General features: G+C 40.6%; 1 protein-coding gene across 7 annotated transcripts in view; it reads right to left on the reverse strand.

The window, feature by feature from the left end:
* The window catches only part of LOC109032035 (GTPase-activating Rap/Ran-GAP domain-like protein 3), a 480,199-nt gene that overhangs the window by 226,837 nt on the left and 239,433 nt on the right, over positions 1-13,929 (reverse strand). For 2 of the 7 annotated variants that reach the window (XM_072296200.1, XM_072296199.1), the window contains exons 2-3: positions 3,671-3,850; positions 1,649-3,108 (exon numbers count right to left, since the gene is read on the reverse strand). The exons of the other annotated variants lie outside the window; for them this stretch is intronic. In XM_072296200.1, the coding sequence (XP_072152301.1) occupies positions 1,649-1,890 (242 nt within the window). In that variant the 5' untranslated portion in view covers positions 1,891-3,108; positions 3,671-3,850. The remainder of the gene's footprint in view (positions 1-1,648; positions 3,109-3,670; positions 3,851-13,929) is intronic. 7 annotated transcript variants of the gene reach the window in all.

Genomic DNA, 13,929 nt, shown 5'->3' on the forward strand with positions numbered 1-13,929 from the left:
TGGGCAGGTTGCACAAGTCGGAAAAATATGTATTTAAATGCTTGGATCACTTGTCGATGACTAATGAAAAGAGAGACAAGATACTCTCCTCTGGCCTCTTGGCTACAGGTGGGAGCTTTTACTTTCGGAGATTCAACGCTACCTTACGGACAACTTGTCGCTCCTCCGAAGTGAGGTTGTACTTCAATTTCCTGATGAGCCCCAGAAAGCATAGCGTTATGCAGAGCACAGGGGTCAGATTGAAATCGAGATACGCCCTTACGCCAGTGCAGCGAGGTGAGGGAGCAACAGTCATCACACTTTTTTCGGCTGTTGACCTACCAATTTGGTGGATGATAAGCTTCGGGTGACGTCATGAGCCACACAAATTTCCCAAACTTCGGTTTGTTCGCCAAATGAAGCTGCCAACTCGTTGTTAACCATCAACCAAGTAGGTAGGTCAACAGTTGAACGTTGAAGTCCCGAAAATAAAAGCTTCCGTTATTGCCCAGAGTACTTATATTGAGAGAGTATGGCCACTGGGCCCCATGGAGAGGCTTAGGACCCAAAAATGGCGGTGCTTTTTTTTGGTTTTTTGGATGGGAGGGGAATCAATGCCAACTTTTGACGGTTATCACCAACCGCACTTGCTGCTAACCTTACTACATCTAAGATAATTTTTCTCAAAAATTGCCCACGATTAGCCTTAAAAATATGCAAACAGGTTGCAATATAGTGCATTTGAGTAAATTTCTCGTTACGATAAGCAAAAAAAACTACATTTTGAGTCATTTTGCATTATATTAATTTATGGCGTCCGCCATTTTTGGGTCCTAAGGGCTCCACACGGAGAAAAAAAACTCGTGCGTGGGGCCCGAAGTTTAGGTCTCTCTGAAGGATATGGATATGGATATGGATATGGATCTCTGAAGTTTTCAGATTGAGCATCTGAACACTTTAGGTCTAGCTGTCGAAGTTCGGATCATACATCTGAAACTTCAGTTCTTACATCTGAAGTACTTCGGTTCTCACATCTGAAGTACTTCAAATGTAAGAACTGAAGTTTCAGATGATCCGAACTTCGGCAGCTAGACCTAAAGTGTTCAGATGCTCAATCTGAAAACTTCAGAGATCCATATGACCTAAACTTCGGGTCCCACGCACGAGTTTCTTTTCTCCGTGCATTCAGCCTAGGATGGCTGAGCCAATCAGAGTTGGTAACACCAGCGGCCATAATCTCTCGATATAGGTACTCTATTATTGCCAAGATACTAGTGGAGGGTCTCTTTCCCGTGGGTGAAGCATAGAGTACATAGAGTCGTAATGTAAATGGGAGATCTGGCGCCATGTTCTGCTCGACGAATTCCGAGCCCGGTGTGCGCCGAGTTCGGGTCGCTTTCTCGATACATTTTCGATCCAAAATGGCGGTGTGGAATACGTGGTAATCCCTATCTCCTCTGTTGTTTTTGCTGTCATCGGATGGCCGGGTACCCGTGTGTCGCAAACAATCGATTATGTATCGAAAAAGTGACCCGGCGTCACACAGGAGTCTCGGAATTCGGGACATGGAAAATGCTTAAAAGTGGCGCCAGGTCTCCCACTTACATTACGACTCTATGCACTCTATGGGGTGAAGATGACTGACATGAAAACTGAGGAGAGAACTCACCCGTTGGAGTAGCTGAGCGGGACGGAGTGGACGACTCTGAGAGGCTCCTTCATCATTCGGCTGAGGTTGAAAGCGCTCCCGGGCGGCGCCTCCTTCTTGCTCCCGCGGGACGAGCGGCGCCGCGCATGCGTCGTGAAGACCCTCCGCAGCTTCCCCTCTCGCGGCAGCTGCCTCTCCTGCTCCCCCTCCAGGCTGCTGATGTCCAGCGAGGAGCCCGACTTGCACAGCACCGACTTCAACATACTGCCCGCCGAACACTAGAGTCCGAACACCGAACCACACACGGGGAGCTTCTACTACTCCGATCCCAACATGTCACTCATTTTCAGACCGCTCATAGCTGCATCGCGTCCTCGTACCGAAGCGCGTGGAGTCACAGATTCGACCGCACAAGAAAGAGTCGGAGATAGATGACAGCACCACTTTGAACCAGCATAGGTCAAACGCACCTAATGCTAATGATTGGGTCAAACGCACCTAACGTTAATGATTAGCTCAATCGCACCTAACGTTAATGATATGTAAGACGGCCATTGACAAATTTATCGAAGCGGTCGAGGAACTTAACCGATGAGCTCGCTCGATATGAAGCCGTTTAGTGATGAGATGAGAAAGGAAGCTTCGCTATTGCAATTAACCGTTCCATTAAATCGTCTCCAGCATTGGGGACACCGAGACACAGCTGAGATTACACCATGAGCTTTAAATGTATCTTGGCGATAACGTGGCAGATGCTCACGGACGACACTTCAATTTTAGCGACACATCATCAAGATATCCGATGGGAGTCCGATAGAGACTCCACGGTTGTCAGTAAAACGCTGAGAATCCTGGTAGAAGACGCGAGAACAGAACTGGTTCTCAACGCGTGCAGGGTGTTGGGTGGTGAATTTTGACGTCACAACCAATCCGAACTCTCGACGACTGAGGAACCGCAAGTAGTACAATCGGCTTCAGATGGACGGACAAACAAATATGATGGGATTTCAATCTACGTTCCTGGACGGAATTGGATTCATTTTTTTTGGCCACTAAACGCGTAAATAAAGTGAAAGGTACGATATCGATTGAGACCGATCGAGTTGAGATGGGCGAACAATCATTAGCACTGATTGAAACATAGAGAAACGTTGCGGACGGAAGGTTGAATTTAGCGCTATAAGTTATAGATGGTAACGAAAGAGATTCAGTTACGCACAAAAAACCAGTCCAAACAATCTGTTCGCCCAAAAACACGGGCACGGTTCGGTCTCCAGGTTATAGTCCACATAATGTGTGACGAATATGAGGAAACGTCACACAAATGGCCGAGTTGACACGTAACTTCACACATTTTAGTCCGTTCGATTGAGATCTATCAAATAATAATCGGCGCTTTTCACGTTTCACAATGTTAAGATATTAATGTTGCACCTTGTGTAAGCTCGGAAGATATCACGGCGTCATTTGCACGAGAAACGCTGGAACACAAGATGTGTTCTACCGTGATAGCGAAGAGAGCAGTAAGTGCAAACATGAAGTTTTGAGAAAACGGGCTCAGAAGCTTCTGACCGGAAAATTTAATTGAAAGATGCCTCCGTTCTTTGACAAATTGCCAATAATCGTCCGAAAGACTTCTATAAATCGTTCGAATGATTAAAAATCGACTGATTTTATTTCAATTAAATAAAAAGGGTATTTTTTATTTTCGTGCCAGGCTTTTGTTACGCAAGACAGCCGTAAGTGTCATCTTCTGCATGCGTTTCAGACACACAACAAACACATTTTCAGGTTAGAAATTGGCAGAAGAGGGTGGCACTTCACTTGAAAGCACCGTTTACATTGGCTTTCTGGAGGCATAATGTCACATGCTGCTGTCTTATTTGAAATTACGTCATTTTTTGCGAACTTACGGATTTCTCATACGTCTCGTTTTTTTTTTTTTATAATAGAGATAAATTTTGCTAGCTATTTCAGTGATTCCGTTTAAAATAGATAAGACGAATTTTGAGGGAAACTCGATTTCAAAAATTTGACACTTACTGCTCTCTTCGCTATCACGACAGGATGTGTTGTTTTGAGTCTGAGATGATCCCTTCCGCATCCGAGAAAGTTCCTGGAGTTCGATTTGCGCCACTCTCGCTCGCGCATCGGCGACCAGGCCGAGCGCGGTGGTCCGCTTTGACGGCGGAAAGCAGTTTAATAAAACATAACTTTCGACGTCTGGAAAAAAAATAATGAGATGAAAGTGAACTGAGTTGTTCGAAGCGAAGCAGCCTTGGGAGCTCGACGGAGACTCGGATTCTGGGATTTAATTTTCATGTTCCCCGTTTGCTTCTTATAGATTGCGTTTTTTCTCTCGCGAAAAGTGCACTCTCGCAAAATTAAGTTCGGCGAGAGAAAGTAGGCGGGGGAATAATGAAAACGGGGATGCAGCCGGGTTGAAAATAGTCAGCCAGCCCCCCCCCCCCCCGTGTTAGGTAAAAATGAGGGGACCGACTCTGGCCGTCTGGCGAGTTTGTGACGTCATTAGTCGTGATTGTTATTACTCTTCCATAAGATATGTTACTGATTGAATAAATACGATTCAGGAGCCGATGAATTGTGAAATATTTTATAACAAGCATGAGTAAAATCTACGAAAAGACACAATTGTCCAAAATTGCAGTTGCTATAGCACATTTGCATTCTAACGAATTGTAATTTCTTGATAGGTCAATTTGAAAAAAAGGACATTGCAGTAGGCGACACACATTTGTCTAAATATATTTTGCGAAAATTAAAATAAGCAGGCATTTGTTTGGTATTTTTGGGTTATTTGAGATGTCTTTTTTCCAGAATTATATCAACTACTTGTCAGGGGTCCAAAAAATGCTCTGCAGAATTGTGTAAAACGGTTTCCCTGAGATTTTTAGACATTTTGATTTTTATGCGGTCCTTTCTCTCACACAATATTCAACATTTTCACTATGGAGAAAATAACGTCAGATTCGACGGAGCCACTACTGCTCTCAGTAGCGCAACTTTGCCGTAACTCCTAAAGCTCTACACCCAAGATGAGCGAGATGAGGCCTTGCCCTGGTAAAAATTGGCGATACGAGCTGCATTTTAAAATACCATAGGAGTACTTATAGCCGACTAATTGAAAATCATAAAGCTGGCTGTAGAAAGCGGAGCAAATCATATAGCCGGGCTACACGATGCTATAAAAAATTATACAGTCGAGCTTTAGTTCCTATCGCCGGGCTTTACACTTTATCGCCATTGGCTATAAAAGGCTATAAGAAATTGTGTAGAAATTCGTGTGCTTTGGAAAGCATTAAGTTCGATACGGAACTTCCTTAATTAACAAAACACACAATATATTTTTCATTAAAACATATTTTTTTTCATCATTAAAATGAAATGGTCCATACAGAGTGTGCGAACATTTCAAAATCATGAGTTGAAAAACGCTGACTCCGCGAGATTAAATATTAGAGCCTAACACAAAGCGGAGCGGCGACGCACTGGCGCCTACAAACCTAACTGGGATACTTTACGCATTGCGCGGCGACGCACTGGCGCCTACAAACCTAACAGGGATACTTCACGCATTGCGCAATGCGTGAAGTATCCCTGTTAGGTTTGTAGGCGCCAATGCGCGTTTCGCGCGCTCTGCCCGCCCGCCGCGCCGCAGCGTACCACGGCGTCTGAAGCAACTATGTCACACCAGAGGTATTGCACAGTATCTTAAGAAATTGAAAGCGCTCCATGACAGGCATCCTTCATAAGTACGGAGCTTTCCTCGCAAAATAAATCAAGATACTACGGCACAAAAAGAGAGCGGTAGTCCAAAAACTAGCTAAGTCCTAGTATCCGTATTTAGTAACGTTTAACATAAACTTTATCTTCTGTCTGTTGCTTAGTCGCCATCGGCTATAAGAAATTGTACAGCCGGTTACAGAAGCTATTGGAAATCTTACAGCCGGCTTTAGGTCTATAGTATTTTGGAACACACATTCTACTACCAATTTTTACCAGGGTGGAGTTAGGCACTTTTCGAAGCAAACATGGGTTCGTGCCTATCCTTCCAATGTAATCAAATAAACAATGAAGTAAAATAAAGAATTTAGGCTGGAAATGATGCACATTGCACATGGCTTCATCACAAAAAATTTTCTGTAGTTAAAAGATATTTTCTTTGAACTGAGTTGGGCATCTCGAAGAAGGACATTCATTTATGAACGACACGTAATGTTGAAAAAGGTTTCTATGGGGTGTATTTTTATTAACAATTAGATTATTACCCACGCCGTACCTACTCTCGTATGGATTCTTCAGAGCGGCTCAAGGCCATGTATTTGTTTTCATTTTTTATTTATTTTGTTTTGTATTCATTTATTTTATCATCCAAACAATTGGATAAATTTCTAACATTAAGATAATTTTAAAAACTGTCAAAGATCTCAGAAATTCATTTGACTGCTATGCACAAAATCACACTTTGTTCTATCGAAGTATGTCCTTGGATTTATTTCATCAAGGCTTAAAAAGGCATGTTCTCAAGACACGGCAACTCCGGCAATAAGCTATTTACTTTCAATTGAAGTCCGCGGAATTGGACAAATATTTATTCTCCGATTTCAGTTTCAACGGGAGTCGTCTCGAGAGAGCTCAGCTCGCAGAACGAAAAAATCAACATGGCCTTGAGAAATCAGTAAACAGTTCACTGCTTAGTATTTACGTATTTATTACTGCGTTTGAGATGGTAAATTTGAACGGAGTTAGCTGAAGCAATTGCCAAGAATTAAAAAAAAATTAGTTTCACCATGATTATTCGGAAGAAGATTCATAAGTCCAATATTTATAAACAAATGGACTATTTCTATACCGAACAGAACTAAGTGCGGTTGGGAAATATGGGGTGTGCTCGTTAGTTATCAGACGGTAAGAATTAATGGGAATTATAAAGCGCCAGTGACGTTGGCGGCAACGAGTTCCTGCTTCGTCCGCCGTCACTCATGAGCCCTGTTAGTTCCGTTTAATGAATTTAAAATCCCACTTTTTCCATTCCACCAAAAGGAATCACGCACACTTTTACATTAGTTCTTATCCAGCTCACCACACCCCATCTTTCGCACCCGCACATAGTTCATCTGTTTGGTAGAAATACGCCCAAATAAGAATCTTAATTATTTCCAAACATTCTTATCAATTGCAGAGGTTCTCTTTCATATACAAATATCTCTCCGGAGGTTTTTTGCGATCATGGAAATCAACAAGTTATAATTTTTATTAATTCAACATTCGCTGGTTTTTTTTATACTTGGGGTGAAGTTTCTTTCTTGTAGACATTGTTACTCTCATTCATGCTTCAAATTGGGAAAATATTTCAAACAGATGAACGTTTTTATGCTGAAAGGAACTATGTTCATAGGGTTTGCGTGTAACATAGTTCCTTTAAGCATAAATACGTCCAGTTCAAAAATGTACAATACAGGAATTCAGCTTAATTGCTACAACGCAGCAATACGACCTGACTTTCCTTGTATAAGTAATTTCAAAGTAATTTAGCAATCTCGGGTGTATCAAATCATAATTTCGCTGCGAATGTTTCGTCTGTCAGGAATCTGAGTTCTCTTGATTGCGAAAGTTTATTAAAGGGTGAAGCTTATCGCGAAAAAAGTGCGCGAGCCAAGTCCCGAACTTTCCCGAGAGGAGTTTTACGATGAATTTAAAAGTAACTACTTCTGATGTAGAAAAGAGTGTGCAAGACGTAATCTCAATCGAGAAAATGATTCAATCTTTCAAACGATTGAAAATAAACACGATGATTCAAATGCGTAAAAAATCAATTTAACTGGTCCTGATTACTTTTTTTAATTGATCAAAAAAAAAAAAAAAAAAAAAAAAAATGGATCGAACTTGCTCGCCTCGTAAGTAAGGGCGATTTAAAGTATTTTCTCGGTTGAGGTCAAAGGGTAGTTTAGATTAAAAGGAAAGTTGCGGATAACGCTGGTAGAATGATTTTTAAAGGGTTCCTCGCTTTGAAAAACTCTTCTATCGAGAGTTTTTGCGTCACTCTTAAAGGTACGAGTATACGGTATGGGTACACGCTACTTCAGAGCAGACATCGCTGTCATTCTTCAGATTTTAGGACCAAACTTGGTTTTTGCATGAATGTATTTTTCAAAATCACGGGCACCTGATTCTGTTATGGCAATTCCATTTCCATAAGTTTTGACTACCGAGTTAAAACTGCTCTACATAAGTCCGAATAGCACAACAAACTTTGATGTTGTGATGGTAAAAAAATTGCTACAGTAATTTAAATCATCATTTGCTTTTAAAAATCACAAGACGGTTTCGGCACTTTTTCGGGAGTTTCTTAATGTTCACGCATGAAAGTATTTGGATGCGTGAGCGACGGAAGGGGGGTGAGGAAAAGAAAACGAAAAGTAAAAGAGCGATCCCTTATGAGTTGAATAACTTTTGTAAGTCTACTAGGAATTGCAAGGGGGGGGGGGGGGAGGTAGTGTTACAGACGCTGGGGCAAAGTTGAAAGATCTCTTGGGCGGACTGGAACTTTCTCTGCGAGGACCGATGTTGCCCCTGTTTGGGTGACGGGCAGTGGCGTGGCGTGCTTTGCGATATATCGATTGTCATGTCATTTAAACCCATGGAAAAGGATCGATAAACAGGGTGTTCGCAGCGAACGCCTTAATAATCGATTCTTTACCATAGGTTTAAATGGCATAACAATCGATATATCGCACGGGGCCCGTCGGTAGGAAAAAAGCGCGCAGTCGGGAACTTGGTTCAACCTGACAACCCTGTCTATGAAAAATGAATAATTCAGATCCGCAAGGTAGAGAAACCTACGTTTCACCTCAGATTGCGTCGCGCAAGAAAGTCAGGTGAGTATCTCCATCGACTTGACAGGGAGATTACAGTTCAGTGGCCGAACTTTTTACCCCTCCTAGCAGATCGATAGAATTGAGGAATTAAGTTCCCTAGAATCATTTCGTAATTTGCAGCGAAATTAATGTGAGTTGATCGAGAGGAAGCGTGATTTTTTCAATATTATCTTCACCAGATGGTGATTTCTTTATCAGGCCAAATATCGATAAACTTTTATGTATTTTTTTCTCTCAAATAATCGGTGAAATTTTTGTTGTCTAAAAGCCCCGGTTCAAAAAACTTTGTTGAGTAAAACAAACCTAGTCTTATGATCCTCTTGATGTAGCACTATTTTCCCAGTGTGAAGTCTTTAATGTTGCTCGACATCCTAATTCAACGTTGTCTAATGAATCGTGTTCCTCGAATTTCTCAAAAGCGCAACGATACAAAGCAAGATCTTTAGTTTCTGTAGAGCGTGAATTAGTCTATCTTTGCCAATTTGTCCCACGAGGCGGCGTCATCAGGATCGGAGAAAGAATTGATGACACCTTCAAGCTTTCAGTTTAAAGTTCATCACCGACCGATCGGTGAAAATTTACAAACTTGTTTTTCTTGGTGGAGAGAGAGAGCGGTGGAAGGAGGATAGAATAAATCCTTTAGTGGGTGTTTAATACACGTAAATGTCATATTCTGCACCGTCTATGTAAACAGTGCGTTCCAGGACAAATTAACACGAAAAGGTGGTCTTATTTGAGTCATAATTTTACCTGCGTAAGGGTAAAATCGTATTTTGCTTTTATGGATTGACAAATAATAATGAGATCATTCTGAACGTCAAAGTGCCTATGTAACATTAAGAGCTCTAGCGGTCTTAAAATCATTATCGTTGGTGTAGGGTCTTAATTATTTGTAATAAAAAAGAAACCACCACGATCATTGATATTATTCGTAGCTTTCGTTCAAAATAGTATATTTTATCTTAGAATCATTAAAATCACCAATATATTGGTTAAGCTGAGAAAACAAGCTGAAAAAACCACGGGAAATCCAAATGGCCGGGGAGCAAAGGGCTAAAATGCAAATAATGTTTTCACAGGATTATATATGCATTTCAATCGTAGCCGTACGTCTCAGTCTTCTCCTGTGTCTCACACTGTATTCAATTTGATAATGTACCCTATCTTAGTGTAACGAATGTATTTAAAAGTTTGAAAATTTAACCTGTGCCAAAATCAATTAGCTTATCAAACATATGCTGAATTGGACCGTAGAAAATAAGCATAAGTATCTCACGATTTTATACCAACCACCACTTTTTGCATTAATGAATGACCTTGTTAAGCCTGGAAGTTGAAACGTTGAGTTTTGGTTGATCGTAATACTTGTTGCTGATTCAACCATCAAGACACGATTCTACGAGTACGACAAGAAATTGAAGCTTATTCAGTGTCTCCCCCCCTCACTATGAGCCCTGATAATAATATTCCACAAACAATAATGCGAGTCGAAAAAGACGGAATGAAAATGTTAGCAGAAATGAAAACTAATCAAAAGATGGGGCGGATCGACCGGGTTTAAGGGCGACAGCGTCGGATGTGATGAAATCTGATAACTTTGATTCGCGATAGCTTCCCCGTGGCGTTGCCACTCTCGACGTTTTAAAGTACAAAAAATCAAACACAAACATTGACTAGTTACGTTTGTATGAACTAACATTACTCAAATTTAGTCGTGTGGTGTCTTAAATTGTGTTCCATGTTAAGTGCTGACGACGGCCGAGGCCGGAAATCTCCGAAAAATTGAATAAATACTTCATTTTTATGATGATGTGAGTTAACAACTTCATTTTAACCCATAGCACCAGCTATATACCTAACAGGACAAAAAGTTAAATAAAGTGCTGATACCGTAATATTGTACATCAACACATTCACAAAAAATACAATAGTGGAAAGCTAATTCAAGCACAGAGGTGGTTAAATTAGCATTTTTTTATCATAAAATTTACGTTGAAATACGCCAGACACTTTATTTAACTTCAAAATTGTTAAATCAGCAATTTAAATGAGGAGCGGCACCATCGCTGTCCTGTAATACCTATCCTGTCTCTCTATCCCACTTCATCATCCTTGCTCCAGCTACAGAGAATGTTCAGACGAGGACGCGACAGGCATGCTATATTAAGCTACACGCAATGATAAGACAAATTAGTTAACATAGCTAAAATCTGAACTTTTCTAAATTGAATCGAATGCTGTCATCAGATTTTTATAATTGTACTAGGGTCCTGAGTAAAGTGTAGACCGTGCGGTCCGTGCAATGCGTGAAGTGTTCCTTCAGTCTTGTAGGCGCTAATGCGTCTCCCGCCAACTGACCGATGACACTGCGTTTAGCGCAATGCGAGAAGTATTCATGCAGTCTTGCAGGCGCTAACATGCGTTTAACGCCGGCCGCACAGTGTTTTGCGCGATTATTAAAACTCGCGTTGGGATAATCGCGGCTTAAAAAGTCCATGCTGTGTTTCGACGCCATACGAGCATGTCAACGTTTCGTATTTTTTCCCCCGATCTAATTGAAACTGGCACTAAAAAAACCATTTTTGGCACAGAAACTTTTGAAGCGAATACAACGACTATGTAACTGATTCTTAATGCTAGGTAGTAAGTTAAAAGGAAACTGTATTGTTGTTTCACCTTTTAATTCCGGGGATACACCGAAAGATTTGGCCATATTTTCACGGCTTGAGCCGGATGAGAATTCGATAAAAAACCAGAATTAATAACATTATATATAATATATAGAATAATAACAGGAAACATTGTGAGACTAGAGACGGATGCTCTCATAGAGTTTTCGTCAAATCAGAGGATTTGGAAGAGAAGATCACACTCTTTAAAATGAAAATGTATTTGATGGTCTAATTTCATTATGGTTTTCACATTCTTTTGAGTTGAGAAAATAGGATAATTAGGATTGTGAAGAGATGAAGTTTTGTGCAATTGAAGAGTCAAATGCATCCTAAAATTCATAATTTCTTATGAGATGATTCCAATTGAGTCAAAATTCGTCAACTTGTAGAAATATACAAAATTCTCTTTGCTTAGTGATAGGATGATACAATTCTATAACAAAATTTATTGAAATTCGGTCGTATGTATGCTCTCTCAGCCCCTCGGTAGCACGTATACGCAGTTATACACTGGAAAGTGTTTTACGACCTACTTCTTCATTCTCAGTTCTGTAGGCTGATCATTGAAATTTATACACAAAGCAATAGACATAGACAAAGAAAAACTAGGTAAAATTGAGCGATTATTTTGGTGAAAGCGGTTGGTTGCACTGGACAAAGGAGGTAGATAATAGACTAATTAACGGCAACCCACAAGGGACCCTACAGTTAGTTAACCATTTTCTCCCTTAGTCTATTGGAACCACACATTTTAACCAATAGGATCGTTCCATACTCTTTATATCTTCTTTTTCAATAGCTTTGTTGATCAATTTCTCCCCTCGTCTATTGGAACCACAAATTTTAACCAATAGGATCGTTCCATACTCTTCACGTCCTCTTTGTCTATCGCTTCGTCCATCAACTTCAACGATCAACCCGCTGGCCGATATTTTCGATTGCCCTGGCATGTCTACTGTGCGACGTGCCGTAATGGGGATGATGGAGTTTGGCTGGGTGGCAATGAACTGAAAGCGATGCTGAGAGTCCATCGAAAAAATTGACTCGCAAGGGACATGGGGCATGCTGAGCTCAAATATTTATTCAAACTCCTCTAACCCCCCCCCCCCCCCCCACGAGACTCTCTTGCTCGGGGCAAGAGTCCCCATCGTCGTTTGAGCTCCCATCCGAATCAATCAAACTGAGATTCAGCTGCGAGGTACTATTTCTATGTCCCCATTTGACAGAGTGCGGAACATTCCTTGAGCTGCGAAAAAAATCGAATTATTAGCTATACGATGTCAATCCTCCTGACCAGAGTTAAGAAATTTCATGAAAGATTATAAAAAGAAATTTCATTTAACACGCAGAATTCAGGATTAAACCCTTGAAACTTATGAATCTCCTCAAGTTCATTTGTATGCACGTGGTAAACTGTGAAAGGGAACTTTAGAAATGCCCAGAAAGTTGAGTAAAACAGCAAAAACATAATTTTGAATTTTTTTTCTTAAATTTTGGTTGAACACACAGCGCACAGCCGTACCGGTTGAACACCAAAATAAATTTTACGGATAAAGTAAGACGTTAGCTTTCATATTTGGAGCAAAACAAATTTCTTGACTATAAAGAATCCGAGTACTAAGTACCCGCTAATAGTATATCCTTCTTTTTTTGTACAAAAGGGAGGGAGGGATCTTGAACTATCTTTGAAACAATTTAAATGATTTTTTCATTTGTCTCTGATTTTTTTCAGAAATTAACAGTTTGAAATTTGAAGTTAGGGTCCCCGGTCCCCCTCCCCTTGATGAGCCAGAACTGCCAGAAGAGAAAGAGTAAGAGAAGACCGGAAGAGAAAAGCTGAGAGAAGACCGCGCTCCAACTGGTCTAATTGACGAATATTATTCTCTTTAAAAATAAAAACAAATTCTGTTAGAAAAAATAAGCATTTTTGACATTTTGTCGGTCGAAAGAAATTTCATTGGGAAAAAAGAAATTTCTTTTAGCAACTCTGCTCCTGACCCAATGAATTCCTTTCAGTGAATTATGTCGTCAAACACTGTACCACACTTCGGGGCAGGGGGGGGGGAGGGGGGTTCAGAGGATAATGATGAGTGTGGCAAAGCCCTTCTTGAAGAAGCGTTAAAATACATTTCGATTACGGACACGAAACGTCTTTATATAGAACGCCAAAAATTGCACCGAAAACAAAGTTTTATTGATTTAACATCCTGGATGTAAAGAAATTGTGCAAGAACTTTCAAAATGCTGAATTAACCGCCACAGCAGTTACTTTAGCAATGTCAAGATGTAAAACTAACTGCTGTAGCGGGTAATTCAACATTTTTTGTAAGTTCTCGCACACATTTTTTTCATCCAAAATGTTAAATCAACATCACTTTTTTTCGGTGTGCGGTCCGGGTAATCGAAGTTTCGAATCACAGAAACCGAACGTAGGTTGAAAAACCGAAGACTCAGGTGATGAATTAGAGACATTTCGTCTAACAAAAATATCGGCCCCCTAAAACTGAAATTTCGGTGTTCCATGAACAGGAATTGTTTTCTCCTCGTCATACTGCAGGTCTAACGTTCTCATTATATTTCGTAATAGTTCTGAACCCCTTACATGCATTTATCAATTCAAATGAAAGTAATTTGACAAAATTCCGGTTTTCATCTTTCTTCACCTTTTCTCCTTCCCTGTGTATTAGATTCCCTTTGTGAGGATCTTAAAGGTTGACGTTTCCCTCGGTCG

The sequence above is a fragment of the Bemisia tabaci genome, chromosome 2 (assembly GCF_918797505.1).
Source record: "Bemisia tabaci chromosome 2, PGI_BMITA_v3".
In the NCBI taxonomy this organism is placed as follows: domain Eukaryota; kingdom Metazoa; phylum Arthropoda; class Insecta; order Hemiptera; family Aleyrodidae; genus Bemisia; species Bemisia tabaci.